The sequence below is a fragment of the Platalea leucorodia genome (genome assembly GCF_965183815.1).
Source record: "Platalea leucorodia genome assembly, chromosome: 19".
Taxonomy (NCBI): domain Eukaryota; kingdom Metazoa; phylum Chordata; class Aves; order Pelecaniformes; family Threskiornithidae; genus Platalea; species Platalea leucorodia.
In genome coordinates this window covers 513,925-533,703 of record NC_138841.1, presented here as the reverse complement: position 1 = coordinate 533,703, position 19,779 = coordinate 513,925, and the positions used below count along the sequence as shown (strand labels likewise).

At 44.4% G+C, this 19,779-nt stretch overlaps 1 protein-coding gene across 4 annotated transcripts in view; it reads right to left on the bottom strand.

Annotated features, from left to right (window-relative positions):
• ILRUN (inflammation and lipid regulator with UBA-like and NBR1-like domains) overlaps positions 1–19,165 on the bottom strand; it is a 34,146-nt gene extending 14,981 nt beyond the window's left edge. The window contains exons 1-3 of one of the 4 annotated variants that reach the window (XM_082330174.1): positions 18,940–19,165; positions 4,534–4,688; positions 671–868 (exon numbers count right to left, since the gene is read on the bottom strand). In XM_082330174.1, coding sequence (XP_082186300.1) covers positions 671–868; positions 4,534–4,688; positions 18,940–19,097 — 511 coding nt within the window. In that variant the 5' untranslated portion in view covers positions 19,098–19,165. Of the gene's footprint in view, positions 1–670; positions 869–4,533; positions 4,689–6,280; positions 6,380–7,226; positions 7,345–18,939 lie in introns of those variants that run through there. The other 3 variants (XM_082330173.1, XM_082330176.1, XM_082330175.1) reach the window with 3 other exon arrangements.
• Positions 19,166–19,779: the final 614 nt, after the last annotated feature.

Genomic DNA, 19,779 nt, shown 5'->3' with positions numbered 1-19,779 from the left:
CCCTGTAATTCTGAGCAAAGAGTTATTTTTGACTCCAAGTGCTAACATCTCTCACTCAAACCCGTGTAACTTGGGATACTCCCAACTGCCAAAACAGACACAAAGATGTTCTCAGTATAAACTAAAGCTGGCTAAAAATGACTGAAAGACTCCAAATGAATGAAGATGTTGGTGGCTCAGGCTGAGGCACCAGGCAAAATATCAAAAAGTGGTTTTTAAACACAGAAAAATGGTTCACAGTGGATGCACCAAGTTACACTATTAAAACCTGGGCCTTAACTAAACTTCTCAGATGAGGTTTTCACCACTTTTATGGCCATATGTAGCTCACGATGTTCAGCGCCGGAAAACTGGGAAAGAATCCCAACAAGGACCGACTGGGAAAGAGTCTCCAGGAGAACTGTGCAAGTCCCTTTGTTTTTCAGAGCTTTCTGTAATCTGCAATTTGTTCCAGTGTTTAGAAAACAGTTCTGTGCTGACCAAGACAACAAAGCAGCTCACTTGATGTTTTCTCCATTCTATTTTCTATATTTAGTCTCAGAGCTGGCAGACCTCTACCTTCACCTTTGGTTATCAGGAGAGCGTCTGCAAGGGGCCAGGAGCGCCCATTTTGTCTGCAGTGGGAATATCACGCAGAGGAGCCTGAAGTGCCAGAAGAGGCATCACTCACCTCCGTAATAGAGTCCCGTGGCAGTGCACATTCGCCACTGTCCCTGATACATTCCTGCTGTGCTGGGGCTGCACATCTGAACGCTGACGTCTGCAATCTCCTGGGGCTCCAGGGACCTGACCATCACCATGTTTACGTGGCCAAATTGGTCTCCCCCGACATACTTCAGACAAACCCCCGGGGGCCACGCCTCTGTCCCTGGGATTAAACAGAAGAAAGAATTACTGACAGTGCACCAGGAAAAGCTTTGTGTCTGTTTGTGTAAGACTGGCTGAAACATGCTTATTAAAACAGCTGTGCAATTGTTGAACAGTCAAAGGAATACCAAGATACACATAATGCAGCCAGCAATGGATGCTGAAGAACACCACAGTTTTCAGATAAGGCTTAACTGGTCCATTTAGAGACCAGCAGGAAAATTTATATTTCTATTTGAATAATCTCTAGGTCTTCTTTACACAGAAAAACTCTCAAAGTCATAGTGTAACAGCTGCAAAAAAATCAACGTAACCAACACGCACATATATTTTACCAATGCTAGAGACAAAGATGAGCTCAGAACTAGGTGCGTTCCCCCCTATTTCTTTCTGCCTCCCTACATGTAGCTCCTGAGCCTTGCGACATCAAAATACATGTTATTAACACAAAGCGCTGCAAACATTTTCTTTCAGGGATTCATTCTTTTTTAAGCCTGTCATCAGTCTCAGGAGGAACTAATAGTTTGAACTATAACTGAAGAGCTAGTACTATTTTCCAAATGGATTTATTTCCCTTCTTGCACCAACCCTTCTCTCAGCCTTGTGCAAAGGTGGAAAGGATTGTGAACATATGATTTATTTGTGGAGATCAGTGTTTAGACTGCAGATACTGGGACTGACAGTGTGACCTGGCAATCTGTAGAGATACAGAAAACAGTTACTGCATGCAAGCACAGCCATCTCTGCCAAAGATAACAAGTACTGGGGCAGACAAAAAGAAAAGTGCTTCCGAGACTCGTGAAAAATCAGTTTAGCAGAATTTTCTTTTACTTCTGCCCCAGTAATGTGACATAACTAAGCCAATGACTTCGAGAATACCTTCTGCTTGGTTGAGGTCAATGGAAACAGCTAAGGAAAGCCCGAACCACCAAGAAGCCTGGAACCGCTCTGTGTCTAGCCTGAGATGAGAACAGTGGATGCTGATCTGACCTTAGGTTACCCCAAAGAGCATCCCTTGCAACAGCTTGCCTGCTAATTTAATCCCTGTGGACACTTCAGTGAAGACATGGCAGGGACTGGTTTTCTAGACAAGTCCTTATTTGTGGAGTTCACAATCTAGCAGGGAAAGCATGATGTGAACGAGCAATGTGAGATATTCGGAGCGGGGGATCTATCACTGCAGTTGGAAACAGCACTGAGATATGGAGGTCTTTGAAAGAGGAGCTGAGTGACTAGCTGACCTCAGACTATGGCGTGTGGGAGTTGAGTATGAAGTCTCATCTGAAAAGGTTGGCAGCCCAGCAACACGGTTCAGTTTAAATAATTTATGTGATTTTTATCGGTTTTAATGGCTTTAAGCTTGCAAGGTGCCTAGAATGCTGCAACTGATAAGCCCCATAAAATGAAATGATTATGTCATTCTATTTCAGTACACTCATCTCTCAGGAGATGATAAATTGTAGTAACTGTCCTGCAGAGCCAGCAGCAGCTGGGGGTAGAGTGGGAAGAGGAAATAAGCCTGTTAAATCCTGCTGCTCTTTCAGCAATGGTTCTACTATACAAACTGGTCTTTTGGCCAAGCACCATCCTGGAAGGTATCAGAGCAGGGTATTGGTTTTTAATAACAGATACGAAAACCTGACTGAACCTAGCTTACTGCTTGCACGCTTAAAACTGACAATCTCTCAGAGCTCTGCTTGTCATACTCGTCAAGACACTAAACGCTTCGGTGACACATGCCTCGGGTATTTTGTGTTCTAGAACTGAAGTCATTTAATCAAGGATTCCTGTAGAGCTGTTAAAAACCTTGGCTTTGCTTCAGCTATCTACCTAACAAGCAGATATTATCTGGAAACACTATAGTCCTTTGATATTATACCTTAATTAAACCATAAAATGGTTTTAAAATGCTACAGTCCTCCTTAAACTGCACAGCCATAACACAGCATGTGAAGTTGCATTTAACTAAAACATGCCTCAACAGCATGGTTTTAACAAGATCTGGCCTCCAGCACCACTGTAGAGTACAGATGTACTTTTTAAGAAGTCAGGCTTTAACCCACACAGAAGCCAAAACAAATGTTGGCCTTGCCAGGAACTTGTTAGTCAAGATTAACTCCCCCTTTCCTCATTTTAGAAGACCCATGGATTTCAGAAGGTCAAACATTCCAAGAACAATGAAATGCTTGAATTAGGATGTTAAATTAAGGCTGAATTTGCATGCAAGAAAGTACATCAGAGGAACAAGAGAGGAAGGAGTCTGAAAGGAGCAAGATAGGGATGTAGTCATAACACACGCAAATTAAGTTACTAATAGTGGAGAAAAGATCTGTCAAACTTACCACATTTGTAAGCCTTGTCTTTGAGACACAGTTATAAAAAAATTGCCAGTCAATTTTTCACATTACTGAAGTTTAAGCAAGCTATACGTGTCACCTTTCCATTGTACTAAGTCAAGCAAATAGAGGCAGAAAAAGTAAACTGAAATAATTAAGCCCTTTCTCTAGAATACAGTCTTTATAAATTGGTGTTCTTAAACACCTCCCCCCCTTCTCAGCTCGCATGTCCTGATGAAATACTCCTAGATTTTTAGTATGGTTTTAGTCTCTGTTATACTTTGATATTCAGCACAAATCTGTACAGCACTCGAGTACTGCAGTTATTTACAACGAGAAATACACAGCTGAACTTTACTCATGATGATTCACGATGATATAGCTTGTTGTGCTATCATTCTTCACAGAAGTGCAAGCAGGTCAATTAAGTTCAGACACACAGTTTAAACATTCATGCAACATCCCGTCATTGCAACACTTGAAGACAAGGTATTCTGCTTTGCATCCATGGATCTCATTTTTCTCTCTGACTGCATCCCAACAGATCAAGCAACGAGAATGTGTTTTGCCCAGTCTCACTTCCTGAATTCCAGTCACTGTTTTGACTTATTTCAAACTGGAATGTGGTCTCTCTAGACTTGCATCCTCTCTGAGCATGAAAAAGCAATTCTGCCAAAAGTGTATTAAAAAGTAAAGGGTTCCTGCCACATTACTCTTGCACAGCTACCTCTTCTCTGAGTTAGATCATTGCATCACTGCCTCCACAGAGAACACAGTTCTATAGAGCGCCGAATGACCAAATGACAAGGACGTTCAGAGAAATGGTGTGACGAAGGGTAGTGGTAATATACAAGCTGGTCATGAGCTAAAGGGCTTCGAGATTAAAAGGGATCTCTTCATTGACTTAAAAATGTATTCCACTTGTTTGCATCAAGCGATCAGAAACATGCCTAGCTAAGGATTCTTAATCTGTTTTCAGATCTAACTACTTCTATTAAAAACAAACAAAAAAAACCAAAACCTTGCCCTTCAATTTCTTGTACCTGCCTCTTCCTACAGAAGTTTCCTAGAGCTTTTATTTGTGTGGTGGTACAAGGAACAAGACTGGGGAACTGACCGAGCTGCACATCTCGCCACAAAATGTTTGTGCCGACATAAGAAAGGGAATACGCACAGTTTGGCAGGCTACCGCCTCCAGTAACAGGGTGGCTCTATTCCCAGTTAGGTGCACACAAACCTACTGCCTTAAGCCAGATTCTCTTCCATTAGATCTGCCATCCTGTCACATAATACACACTACATAGGTATTGCTACAGTCTAAAAGCCTTACCTGTGTTTTGTATCCTCCATGTTTTTGTAAACTGGGTATCAGGAGGGATGGACTCTCCTTCACCTATGGTGACATCTTCAACAAAGGACATGGAGGGTACATTAATATTTGGACTCTCGAAATCATAGTAGGCTCCAATGGCGGCTTGTAGATTCCTAGAAAGCAAAAAAGCAGATTACAACCTAAAGTACGAATGGCTCAGGTCCTTTTCACAGGTTTATGTATGTCATCCTAAATAGTTAAGCAAAAATATTATCAAGACTATATTAGCTCTGCTGCTCACATTTTTTTTAAAGCTTTTATCTCTATCACACATGGATTCTCCAAGATAACAGAGCTCAAAATACAGCATTTTACTTGCCAGGGACACTATTTTAGACCACTTTTCTACTCTGCTTCTTATTTTCACTAGAAATCTTGGAGACCTCTATCCCACTAGCTCCTTATGAAATTTGCCAAAAAGTTCAAGAGATACTGAGGGAAGTGCTACACAGCAGCATGTAAACAACAGGGCAGTTTCTTTACGCCAGTCTTGTTTCCCAAGCTTCAAAAGGACTGAACCTCTCCGTTTTATTTTGGCACAAAAGGTCCAAAGGAGCACAAGATGAACAAAACACAAAGAACGCTCTTACGATAACTCTCAGGGCCAAAGGGCATCAGAAGCTACGGGTAACTCCTGAAGCCCTGCTGCTTTTGAAACATACGGTCATGTATGAGGCACGAGTACTCAAAGACTATTTATTAAAGTGCCTGCTCAGCTCTGGATAGTCACAGATCAAGGGAACTTACAAACCATCAAAAGTTCTTACTGAATAAAGACAAATGACAGTGGAAGTCTGTGATATATTAAGGACACTCAGAAAGCCACAAATGCTATTGATTCCCGAGTCGTGGTGTAGCTGAAACTCATATGATAATTAATTTGAAAAGAGGAGCAGTCAAACAGGAAGAGGATTAATGAGTCTTAGCTGCCATTCCACGATATACTATTAAGTTATTATGTAAGTGTTTGGCAAGTCATGTAATTCCTCTGTTTACGCGTGTCTGTGAGGTTGTGGCCTTAATTTACATGTTGTGAGTAGGTGCTGTGAGAACGGAGATGAGTAAAATCTCGCCAAAAACAATGGGCACAATAACTGCTTTTTACTCATGATTACAAAAATCTCTGTTGCTTTTTTGAGCAGGATAGAAAAAAAAAAAAAACTTCAAGAACTGGGAACCACCACCTAAAACAAAGCCGTGCAGAAGGCTAGTCAGAAGCTGCTCTATGTGGGTACAGTGATATATTAAGGGTTTGTATTGTGTAGTAGAGTGTCATGTGCCTAAACCAAAGCCAGAAAGCCAAGGTGAAAGCAAGAGAAACATTTGCAGCATGACCCTGAGAAAGAGCAAACATAGGGCTTTTTGGACTGCTTGCCAGCTGGAAAGAGGCTCGGAACGGTGAGCAAAGAAACTGCCTCCTGTTCAATTCCTACAGTGTTCAAGGGAGAAAAAAAATCAGACATTCTGGATAAAATCAGAACTGCATGGGACAACTATCACTGCTTTCTCCTCACAGAAAACATAGCGGACCCAAAGCGTAGCAGCTAATAGCACTGGAGCTTGGGTCAAAGGGGGTAATAATAGTATTGGGCAGATCTGCGAGCCACCCGCAATGGGTTGAGCAGGAGAGGACCTAAACAACAGATGTATCAGTTTGGTAATCCATCACGAACGGCCGAAGATAATCACCGCAGGAGTTACTGACATCTTGCTGAGTCTCCCAGAGCACAGCCAGGGCGTTAGGAGGCACCGGAGGAATGTTCTGGACAACATGGCCGCGGCGATCGATTGGCAAATTCAGCAAACCGGGGCTTACAGTGAGACCTTTCGCCATCACCACGGAACGGACTTTGACACGAAGGGGAGACAGAAGAGCCATCGCATAAGACTTCCATGATCCGAACAATGAATTTCAGACCAGAAGCCATTATGCAGCTTGAGGCATTTTCTACTTAGGAGTGTCAGGGCTATATTTAATACAGCCAGCTCAGTCAAATGCTACAGGAAGGGTGCATGTCACATTAGCCAATAAATAGAGACAAATGCTCAGTTTTACGTCACCAACCGCCTGTTGCTTATACACTGCACAAGATTTACATAACTCGCAACCAGGCTGTGCCAAGAGACTCCTGTTCGCTCAACCAGCTAACACCATGCTCTAGAGTTTAGTTTTCACTACAATTTCTTCCTGTATTATAGCAATCCAAGGCAAAAGGTATTCTGAGAGCTACAAAAGACAGCAACAGAGCTCCTTCTCTTCCTAATCCACTACTACGTAAAAACATTTTCAGACATACCACAACATCTTGTGAGTTATGACTCTGGAATCAGTAGTAATGACGTTTTATTGACATTGAGAGGGGAAAAAAAAAGTTCCAAGGGAAAGATTTCTACTGTAATTCTTTGTAAGGCAGCCTGCACTGTTTTTTGTTTGCTTGGCTGCAAATACGCTTCAAAAGGTAGTGGGCTATTTGTGCACATAGGCCCCCTGCCAACTCTCTTCCCCTCCCTGTGTCATATTTCATTGCTTGCCCTGCCATTGGGAAACAACTCCAGTCCTCTGCAGCATTTAGTTAAAAACTAACTAAAGAAGAACACGTGCTGAAAAACAGATTTGCCACCCTTTTGTGATGAGATACGCACAAACCCACCTTCCTGCTCCCACCGTTTTGATCAGCATGCAGCAGGTTTTGTTGGGGGTGAGCCCTTTCGCACATTCAGATGCACCTTGGCCTTCCCACTAGAGAATTAAAAAGAAGCTTCCAGAAACTAAAGAGAAATTGAAAGTGGCAAGAGCCAAAGTCAGGATGACAAAGCAAATCTGACTTAAGTTCAAGTTCTTTGACACAGGCAACCCTAAGAGATAGCCACCGAGAGGCCGCACGGCACCACTCTGCTGCGAGAGATACCCATGGCACACACGTTTCAGTCGCGTTCTCTGCTTACACAGCCAGCGAAGCCAGCAACGTAGCACTGCTAGCTTTGTCTCCACTCCTTCCAGGAGACTGTGCTCCCCTCCTTCCCTACCCCCAAAAAACCCACGTATCAGTTTGAATGCAGTACTTTGCTCTGGGAAAATGAGTGCCGTTTGGGGAGGCAAGCTATTTGCAACCTGATTATTTGCAAGTTCTTGAGACTAAGTAGCACACCCTACGGCTCTGGCTTTCTACTATAGGCACAACATTAGTGGACTTCACAAGCAAATGCAAGCATTTAACGAGAGAGACAGCTTCAAGGTCAAACACACTCAAGGCCCTGAAATCTGTGTGTGTATATATATATTGTGTGTGTATATACATTTGTATATGTGTATATATATATTTTTATATATATACACACACAATTTTTTTTTTTTTTTAGGTCTTTACCCTCGTGCCCCAGCTGTAATTGCATAGCACCAACTGCAGATAGTTCAGGCAAAGGAACGACGAGTTAGACCTCTGAGAGGAAGGGGTTATAATCTAAAGGCTTCTGCTTATACATCCATGCCTGCTTTATTTTACTCCTCCTAGGTGTGAACTGCACCACGCTACCCCTTTGCTCTCTGCCATATGAGATAAATTACTATTATAAACCAAACGACTTTGAAATGAAGATGAGCATGCCAAATCTAGCCAGGGTAATTTACATGACTGGTCTCTGCTAATTACAGGGATGGCCATACATGTCTGTCTGAACATATCCCTTCAGGTGTCAGGGCCTCCTCACCTTTCCTAAATTAAGCAATTTTTCCATTTTTAGAGCAGTCCCAGACTGCAGCAGTTTGTAGCTCTGCCACGCTTACAGAGCAGGTCTGACAGGATTTAGGCTCAATCTCCTGCAATGAGAAGTCACCCCAGCGACCAGGTGAGCCTACTTAAAATCAACACAGTGCTCAATTTTAGTCCTAAGAGCAAGATTATGGAAGAGAGAGGGGAGAAGGCAGCAACTACAGGTAATAGCTCCATATTATCAACCGAGTCCATTCTGACTATGGGTACCCCACTCCTTCCTCTCCAAGGGCATCCCGTGGCTCTTCGTGTCAAACGCTTTTCCAACAAAATACCACCCGCAGAACCAGAGAAAGTGTTCCTTTTCAGATCAATTCTTTTGCTCTGCTGCTTTGTTTCAAGCCTCAGGAGCTAAATTACAATAGTGAAGTTAAAACCTTCTCTGCTAATAGCTCTGGAGATGTCCCTTAACAACTCTTAAGCGTTTGCAAAGAGATGGTTTATCTCGAGCCATTCCTTCCCTTCCCCGTTTTTTTTCCAGACAGCCTTTTGTTATGTTAAACCAATATATTTAGACAATAATTACTCCCAATTAACTAGGTCACCACGCAGTATTCAAAAATAAAAGAAACTATTCCAAATCAATTCACAAACTAGAGGCCTCCTTATACAACCTAACTGTTGTGCAAACAAAAAGCAATATATGGGTAACTGGAATTTTTTTTTTTAATTAATTGAATCAGATTCTTTTTTAGGAGAATGAAGAAACCGAAGCAGAGGCTTACTCACTGCGGCCTTATGCAAAGCAGGGCATATGCACAATACCTAATCCTTCTGTTACTAATAAAACATATGATTCTTTCAACATATAGGAGTTAAGCATCTTGGAAGGGAAGCAAGACAAACAGGGCATCCTAACACACGAGGCAAGGGACATCAGGGTCCCGGCAAACAGATACTATCAGAACAGGTAGAGGGAAAGGGAATTGTAGGAACCGTCTGCCATCCAGCAGCTGCAGCCTCCCCCACAGCTCTCCCACCAACCACCCTGCACGGCTGGCACCGGGAAGGGTATTTCGGTTCTGTTCTCAATCCAGCAGCTTAAAGATCCGAACTCGAAAAAAAAAAAAAAATTCCCTTACGATGTGCAGGTTGTCTAATATATGTGGTGACACATCAGAATTCCACTCCAAAATAACATTTGCAGTAGAAAGCAACAACTTTAAAATTTTAACTATAAATGTTATAGGAATCCATAAGTTTCCATTTATTGTCAAATTCTTTGATGAAAGATCCAAAGAAAAAGATTTAAAAAAAAAAAAAAAAGATAGATTTTGGGGGGTAAAAATCCAAATCAAACCAAAGCTTAAGCTCAAAATCCAGCATGCAAATTTTGCTCTTCCTAGCTCCTGCCGGCTCCTACAGCCACACCACCGATCACCAGCCAACGGGTGAAAGTTTCCAGTGCTCCCATTCTCCGGAGCTGTCGGAAGAAGCAAAGGCTGGACTTCTCAGTGCAACACCGAGTTAGCCTTCAATGTGGGATTCCACACAGGAGGTTGCCCTTAGATCATACACGGACAATAGGTAGAGGACATTTATTATGTCAAGGAGAAAGCACTTTGACAAATGGAGTCAGTCACTTTGTTGTGCAGAGCAAGTGTAATAAAGTCAATGCCAAGTTCCATTTCTCCCCCTCTGTGGAGGAAGAGAAAAGCCAGGCAAGTGTCCAGTCGGTAATGTATGTTCATCGTATGTCCTCAGCGCTCACATATGGCGCAACATTTTGTCATGAGAAAGGCAGCTCACGTGTTATTCTCCTGGAAACACGCAATGCCAAAACCAAGCGGCGATACAGCAGTACAATAAAATCTCAAGAACATATGTTACATAGAACACCTTGTACTCTTTCCATAACTGAATTCTCAACCTTTACAGACCTTTCTCTCATTCTCCAAATGCAATATGTAACCAGGCACCATAATACCTCGTAAGGTGTCTATTGTTAAAAACAGAAAGAAATGTGCAAGAGAAATAGTGCAGCAGATGGATAATTTCTCACTCCTAAATAATGGAACATCTCTACATGATACAGGTGGGAGAGACTAAAAATGTACCTGGAGGACATCCAAATGAGGCAATCCTAAGTCCACACTTTTTGTCTCTCAGTCTCCAGGATCTTCTCTGGATTTTAGTTGCCCAGCTATTGGGGAACCAGATTGATAACGCTACGGGCTAGGACATCTCAAACAGCCATCCTACTGCTCCTGAAGTAGGAGAAACCTCGCTCAAAGCCTTAGAGAAAGATGAAGGGGCTGAAGGGAAGAGATGCACTCATTTCGCCACAGGGAAGCAGTTTTACCTGGAGTTTTCAATTCAGACATTTTCAATAGAGATGACACATGGCAATTAAGTGGAAAGTCTCAAGATGTTTTGAAGGACTGGAATTTTAATGAGCGAACAGCTTTCAAAAGACATAATTTCAGAAAGCAGAATTTGTGTATCAGTTATCTTTATTCTTGACTTCTCTTACGCTAAACCATGAGGTTGGGACACTACCTTGGAAGACGTGAGACAATCCAGGGAAGTCAAAAGCTATAAGCTGAACTTACACAGCTGAAGGAGGGGAGGAGGGGAGAGAGCTGGCTCATTCGAAGCTTATGTATTTTCTCACACGAAGCCACAGAAAAACATTTTCTTGTCTTAGCTGAAAACAGCCCGTTCCAAATACAAGCGGGATGTTCCAGGAAGAAGACAGAAACCTGCAGTGACTAGAAGCAATACTGTGCTCTCCGCCGGGGCAGCACAAGGAAAGAAACTGAGAGGCCACAGAAGAGGCACACCACTTTCAGTGCACCCCAAACCACCAAAGGAAATCACTTTCCTTTAGCGGGCTTTTATATACGTACAGACACACACATTGGCAGTTTCACCATTATCGTGGTGCCTGCGCTTGGCTGAGCACTGTACCTTGCCAAAGAACAGCAAGCGGCCTCAATGACAGAATCAATACTACGATGCTGCTATAAGCGCGCGTCCACACAGCCATCGCCAGCAGCTGAACCCTCCTAAAGCAGGTGGTCAGGAGCTTTAAGTGTGGGGTAAAATATTTTGAGAATGTCACAGCAGGAGCTGCTCTCTACTTGCTGCCATTGAAAACAGGCAACAGCTCTTCCCCGTGGAAAGTAATCAAGAGCTGCCAGGACGCAAAAGATTCTGTAACTACTAATTCCTCAGTATAAACTATGTCACCAATCTATAACTGTCTGCATTAAAGGGGGATTAAGCTACAGAAACTGTCTGAGAACAAGTTCAGGCATGTAAGGCAGTCCAGCTGGACTAAAATTATATTGTACCCAATTCCTTCTGCTACAGTTGTCTGCTTACATTTCCATTTCACATGCACCCAATTTTTAAGTTTTGTAACCTGGAGCACAACACAATTATAGTGTGTTCTATAGTTAAAAATACAATATATTTAAAGCCTAGCTTTCATTCAAAATAATCAGGTCAAATATTTGAGTTATTCTGGAGAAGAGGTGTGTGATTGCTTTTTTTTTTAATGCACTAAATAAAAGCTGTCCAAAAAAATATTTTTCAATTGTTTAAGTCTATAATTTTGTTATTTTTAGTAGCATCAGGGGATAGTAATGGACACCAGAGATGCAACAGTCTACAATAGTTCACACGTACTAAGAAGACATCCACTATGCTTTGACTTAGCCACAATGGATTAAGCAGTTTAAAAATTTTCTGCTCCCCAGCCACAGGGTACAAATGAGCCTGTGTACACACTGCTTAGCAGCAGCCATAGCCCAAAGATCGCCAGTCTGTTCTGGCATTTTGGCAACAGTACCTCAAGAGCTACTAGACCCATTTCTACGGTGTCTTTTCTGCCTGTAAGGACAGCAGTTCATCAAATGCTTTAGAGTAAGAATGCCATCAAGTTTAAATCCTCGTCTTCCCTACTACTAAACTTTATCAAAACCCAAATGATCTTTTAAACAACTGCTTCACCGTTCTCACTACATTCAGTTCAACTGGTCACCACCTACAAATATTAATAACTAGAGTGACATTAAGACCTAGATCACTTAAAACAATTCCTATGTACCGAGACACATAAGAATACAAGATTGTTTTGTTTTTATCACCCAACCTAGGAGAAGAGAAGCAAAGTAATACGACTTCCCACCCGCCACTATCGCTTCCTTAGTAGATGCCTGGATGAGTATTGAACTGACCCGAAGACGTTTCCAGGGAAGGAGGATTGCCTTGAAAGATCAGGTCGCAGGTCTCCTGCCCCCTCCGTGACGTGAGGATTCCCTGCCCTGCCCTCTCAAAAGGAGAGGAGTATCAAGACTAAGCTTGAAATTTATCAGCACATTAGGGAAGTTTTCCTCAGATTTATCTGAATGTGGATTAGCAAAAGGGAAGTCAGGAGCCCCACAGACCGAGACAAGGAGCAACCAAAACATGGACAGCAGGGACCCCTGAGCTCTTCTAAGGAAAAGCACACACACCACAACTCCCCACTCGCAATGCCATAACCACCCTTGTGGCAATCCAACAATGCCAATATGAACACCAAAGAAGGGTTTATATTCATTAGTTCAGGGAAAGAGAAAATCCTACTGTTTGTTGTTTTATCCTACCTTTTTTTGACTTCTCACATGCGGAGAAAAAGAGGAAAACTCAGTAAATGTAGCAAGACAGAACATCTATTGAAAATCAGATGGAGTTCTCTGATAGCAGTTGATTAGTTTACTGGACATCGACAAAAACATTGCCTTCAGGCAGCTGAGGAAACCAAATTAATTTGTTCACACTTCAGTCAAGATTTCCAAATAAAAGCTAGAGAAGAGATCTTGATATATGACCAAACAAGAACAGACACTTTTTCTCCACAACAAACAAAAATCTAACAACATATTAGATCTACAATCAGCAGTATTTGATCAGTAATAAGGGATGTGTATTTGCATCTAAAGAATAATATAAACACAGTGTTTTGATTTAAGAGATCAACTAAATTCTTGGGGGGTTGCTGGTGTTTAAGCAAGGGCTGCAATAAAAATGCAGGTATTTTAATGGCAGCAGTTAGTTGTAGTGAACCCCTCTACCAGAGCAATCATGTAGAGCCATACTGTAATCAAGAAAAATGGCTTTTGCTTTAACCACACAAGCAAAGGTTTCATGGTGCAGGAGCAGCTAAGGCCACACATTCCACCTCAATACTCATATCCTGATAGGTAATGCCTAAAACAGGACATCTGTGTGCCTTTTTTTTAACAGCAGTTCTGCAAACACCTGCAAGGTTAAAAATCAAGACCGGGGCACTAGTGTTAGCCATCACAGGGAATGCATCACATGTGAGTGAATCCTGTTGATTTGAGTCTGTTCTGTTAAATTCTGTACATCCTGATGTCTTACCTAAATATACTTTGAGTATTTCTCTGAATAGTACTTACAGTTGAGCACTAATATCAAGTGTTAACAGATATGCTTTCATCCACAGATCCAAGTTTTACTTCAAGTAGCATCCTATCACCTTTGCTAGAAAGCAAAAATTAAACACTTACACAAAGTCAGGGTAAAAGTAATTAAAAAACCCCTATTAGCTAAAACATGTCTTTAGACTCCCAATCAAGTACATCCACTTCTGGACAGTATAGGTGGTTCACTTGATATAAAGAATTTAAACAGCTCACCCACAGGGATAAAAATGTGCATTTAAAAGGCAATTTTAATTTTGTTAAAAGCCAATATTCTGTCCGTTCTCCAAGACCAATAAAACACTTGCACAGAAATGTTAGATGCATTTTCCTTGCTGTGCTCGAAAATTTCAGATCTAATGTAAAAATCGATATCACCACTAGATAATTCCCTACCTCACCTTGGCTCCCCTCACTCATACATACAGAAACGCTCTACATCTCACACAATACAGAAAGAGGTCTTACAGCAGATTTCTGTAGTATTTTCAGAGATAAACTTATAAATTTTTCATGCAAAACATCATCTTTAGAGTACTAGTTAAACCATGATACAGCTACAAATTCTTCTAAGCATATGAAAAAAACTGAGGACCTCTGAAGAGATCCGACTACCTTAAGAAAAATGACCTTAAAAAGACCTTTTTCACCAGAAAGCTACATCAAAAAACTCTAGGGTTGGCAACAATAAAACTTTTTTCCCCACACACAATGGAAACCATCATTATCTGACACATTTCAATTAAATATCACACCTACTAGGCTAATAAAAATTCAGCTTTCTAAACAAAAGCTAAAAAAGGAATGTAAAGAAATATTACATGTAAATTACTGAAATATACATACATTAAGTCTTCCAAGTTAGGAATCCGTTCACAGCCAACTGTGTTGACATATGGATTTTAAACCGAGCACCACTAGCTACTTCAAATCAAATTAATTCACTTTCTCACAGAATTAAAGAAGCTCTAAGCCCTACGCTGCAGCCTCTCACCCTCAAAGTTGGTATACATTCCAAGTTTAAAAAAAAAAAAAAAAAAAAAAAAATCCTCTTCCTTGTCACAATACAATTTCCATACCAGCTTTAGAGGAATCTAATGACTTTTATGAAATAGGCCTTAACTGAGTGTCAACAAAAAATAAAATGCACGTTCTGTGCAGAGTTTCCTCTGCTCTTACATTTACACGAATCCATATTGCTGAAAACCAGTCAAGGCTAGGCTGACACTTAAGAACTTTTGTTTTTCAAGTGTTTTCAGAGAGCCCGATCTGCCCTGGTACCATCTATCGAGAGACCTACAACCGTCCTTGTGTCACGGAGACCGTGAGTAGGTATTTCAGCACAGACTCATTCAGCATCAACTGTCTGACCTAAACAATCCCTATTTTTAAAACATTAGCACAAAGGGTTTTCAGAAGGAGTTTCTTATGTAGGTAGACTGAGTCTAGACAAGTTCAGACACGTTCCTGGCCATACCATCACATAACATTGAGGAGCTGCAGACACCTGGAACTCAACCTTACCACAAAAATCACTCCTAACATCCCACTGAGCCCCCTCCCTCAAACCTGCGGCGCTGGATGCGCTTCAGTGTGCAGGCAGCAGGGCTCTGCATTGCATAACATCTGGAGGGGGAAGGGAGCAGGGAGAGCTAAGCATGCCATTTAATGGAGGGTGGATTTTTATCCTAGATGCAATGGCAGCAAAATGCCCTCCCAACTACACTGCCTGGGTTTTCCTCCCAAGGAAGAAACGTTTTGGTGCCAAAACATCTTTTGGAGAAGTTCACTTTTGGTTTTAGGCCAAAAGCGAAAGCTCAACCTCTCACTCTAAAGCCTCACAACTTCTAATGAAAAAAAAAAAAAAACAACACCAAAAAAACAAAACCAAAAAATAACTAAAGAGGGACAACGTGTGCTGCCGTTAAAGAATGTCCAGCCAGGACTCTCAGAAAGGGCAAAGTCGGATTTATGTAGCAGAAAGCTAAGAAGTTAGAACAGCCCACAAACAGAACTCAACGCATAATTAAAAAGAGGCAGAACTCTAGGAAAGTGTTTAATAAATAACAGGGAAAAAGACAACTCACCAAAGTGTTTAACCTGTATTTCTTGAAGATCAAGGAACAGTCTCAGAAACTTAGGATGCATATGTTCTACCTGAAGCATTTTTGCAATATTGTTAATCAAACCAGTTGGCCGTTTCTTGGTACTGTCCCAAGTCTGCCAGAACTCCGAAATCACATTGAGCAATTCCAGGTAAACTGGAGAAGTGGACAGACTTTTAAAGGCTATCTGCAAGTATCTATACTGCTCCACAATCAACCACTAATTTTTTTCCCCAAATTGGCTGAACAAGCTGTTTTAAAATAATTCCTCTATTTCAGCAGAACTGCAAATTTACTTTAAATATGTTAAATACAATTACTAACAATACTATTAGAAATATTCTTTCAAAACACGTTACATCTCAGATTATTTACTACACAATATGTGAAAGGCATACAACAGGGAATTAACTTCAGGTCTGGAGACTACATAATTATTGCCAAAGAGCAGCTCACCACACTCGTGCAAAAAGTTCTAGTGAAAATTATTTATGTCTTTGTTAGTTAACCCATACATGGACACTGCTAAAAACAACCCAGTCTACCAAGTACGAGCACTTCTCTCTCCCCTGCTGTGAACTGCCTCACCATTTCCTGCAGATGAACATTAATCCTGATGCAGAAAGAGAGCAAAGGGATCATCACCACAGAGAAGTGCCATAGCTTTAACAAGACGAAAAGTGACTTGGCAGTCTTATCGAGACAAATTATTTGCAGGACAGACTGGTGATAGAAGATTCTGACCCTAATTCTAGGCCACAAAAAACCAAACCTAGCAGGCCACTGCCTAACATCACCTGGGGCAGTGTGGATTGCACAGTTAACTTGCACAGGGCCCCTCACTGTGACAAAGGAAAGGTGTTTCCAGAAAAGGAAAATGTGTCTTGATTGCAGCTTTTTATAATGACTGAGAGCGTGGTTGGTACATTCAGGCCGATAACCCAAGGGCCATACCAAGAAGAGGTGGGAGAACGGGACAGAAACACAGCGGCAGAACTGCGAACTGCACAAAACCAGGCACAACAAATGATACCACAGGTCAGGAAAGCAGCGCCCTGGCAAGAACAGAGGAGAAACACGAGCAGCACCTGTCAGCATACCTAACCCAGCTCCCCGCTGTTGAAAGGTTAAACTCTCACAGGCTTTAAGACCACTCCAGGAGTAATCACGCTACAGCCTGCGCTAATTTTCATATACTCTTGTATACATTACACCAACTTAACAGATTTCCTTTTTACACTCCCCCATCCATCTACAAGGCTTATCAACTAATACTTAAAAAAAAAAAAAAAAAAAACAAAAAAACCCCAGAAAACTTATGTTTTCAGAACCAAACTAGCCACTGAAGTTGTGAAATTAAAGCTATTTTCATCACTTCGGACTTTCTTCAACTGTAATTAAAAGATTTTTTTTTTTTAAAAGCCGTTAGTTATAAGACTGTGTTTGAGATACTGTTACTTCAAAACAAAATTACATACTCCTGAAAAATAAAGAGGTCCTCCAACACAAACCAGGAATACTGTGGTTATACATAGTATCTTCACGAGTAACTTTCAGGTTCAGTTCTGCTAAGCTTTCTGCTCTCCCGAGGAACATCACAGGAAAAAACAACAGCATTACACTGCAGCATCGGTAGTTTTATTCATATTATCAACACACGAATAAAGTGGAAAAGCATCTTCTGCTGTGAACCACTTCTCCAAAGCAAACTCCTGAACTCCTCGAGAGAGACCTCCTTTCGCATTGGATCAGCTTACAAAACACATGGTATTATTTGCTATTCCCTTACTCCCTCTGCAGATGCCGATTTGCAAATATAATTCAGCATAGAGCTGTAGAAGGAGGGCAAGATGAAAGGAAAAAGGTGACAAAGTTGTCTTATTACTATTTATTAGTTCAACAATTTCACGCGAGTTTCTTCCCCAACTGTTGATATCAAGACCTACGCTTGGATTTCAAGTTTCAAACCTGAGGTTTCTGGATTTGATGTTATACCGCTAAAAAAAAAATAGTAACTACAACTTAGCTAAGCAATCTCCGTTAACAATATCTGAAACAGGAGACACTCTCTTCTCCCGCATCCGTCGCGGCGAAGAGATGCAAACCCAGCAAGAGGGTCCCATCGTGGTTAGGGCCCTACGCACCCGCACGGCTGTTAGAGATAGTTTAAAAGATGCAGGCAGAAACGACGAGTCAAACGCCACAATTCAGACGGCAGCAATTTCACAACATTCTTTCGCAGTCACTGGGCTCACTGCACCACTAACACTCCTGGGTTCTGTTTTTCACCATTATATTGCATATTTCTCACGTTTTTCTGGAGCTGCAGCTTCCCTGATAACCCGCACCTGCTTGTTTCCGAGGACAGTGACAGAGAGCCCTTACGAAGCCAAAACGGACACCGAAAGCCAGAGCATTTAGAGAGAGAGCCCTAGTTTGCAAGCAGACGCCAAGTTTTCACCGAACACCCAGTAACTTTCACACGGGGACCGCGGTAGCTTTAAGCCTCCCGGGCAGCCTCTCCACCGCCGCTTCCCTCCTCCTGGACCGGCCTTGGGGCCCGGGGCACCGCAGCCCCCCCCGGATCCAGCTCGTCCTCCCACTCCGCGGGGAAAGCGCCCCGAGGAGCCCGCGGGGTCACAGGCCGCTCGCCCGCCCAGCCAGCCACCCTGCGCCAGCCCCGCAGCCCTTTGCCCGACGGGCTCCGCGACCGGCACCACCGCAGCGCCGAGCGGGGGGCGGGAGGCCGGGCCCGGCGCCTCTCGCCCCGTCCCGCTGCCATGATAGCTCCGCTCCCTGCCCGCCACACGCCCCCCGCTCCGCCGCCGGCCCACCCTCAGCCCGCCCCGCCATCGCCGGCCCCGGGACGGGCCTGCCGCCCCCCGAGGCGGCCCGGGGCCGGGGGCAGGGCGGGCGGCCCGCCTCGGAGCGCGGCCCCTCCGCGCCGGCGGCCTCCCGAGGCCCCCTCCGGCGCTCAGCCCCCGCGGGCGGCCTCCCGCCCTCCCCCTCAGCCCCGGCCGCTGCCCCCGCGGCCCGCGGCCCCCGGCCCCGCACCAGTTGGTCATGTCGAGGAAGAAGGCGCAGCCGGCGGGGCTGAGCTGGAAGCCGAGGAGCCGCTGGAACTCGCCGATCAGCACGTCCTTGTCGGTGGTGCCCAGGCAGCTGAACTTCTGCATCAGCTCCGCGTCCAGGTCCACGTCCATCCCCTCCATGGCGCTCGGCGGGCCCCGCCGCCCCGGGGCCGCCCCGCTGCCGCCGCCGCCGCCGCCTCAGCGCCGCACGGGGCGAGGGGGGAGCGCGGGCACGGCGGGGGGGGGGGGGGGGGGGGGGGGCGCGCGGGCGACGCCAGCCGCTGCCGCCGCTGCGCAAGCGCCGCTCCGCCTCGCGCGAGGAGCACGCGGCCTATGACGCCGCCGCGCTCGCGGCAGCGCGATAGCGTCACCCCGCGCGCGGCGTGACGGGGGGCGGGGGGGCGGGGCGCGGGCGGCGCGGCCCGCCCGCGGCGGCAGGAGACCCGCAAGGGCGGGGGGGCGCACGCAAACGGGCGAGGGGCAGCCGTGGGCGGGCGCGCGCGTGACGCGGGGGCTCCGCGCGCGCCAAGGGGGCGGGGATGGTTGCGTCACAGGGAGGGGTACGTTCGCGTAGCCCCCCGCCGCGCGCTTCCATATATGGAGGCGGCGCGGGCGGCGAGCGCGCGTTTATGTATGCTAATGAGCCGCGGGCGGTGACGTCACGTGGCGCTATGCAAAGGAGGCGGCGCAAGGCCCAGCGGGGCGCGGGCCTCCCCCGCGGCGGCGCCCCGGGCCCGGTAACACCGGGGGCCGCCCCGCCCGCCGCGCGTGCCGGCCCGCGCCGCGCGTTCGTGCTTTAACGCAAACAAACGGTGGCTGCTGT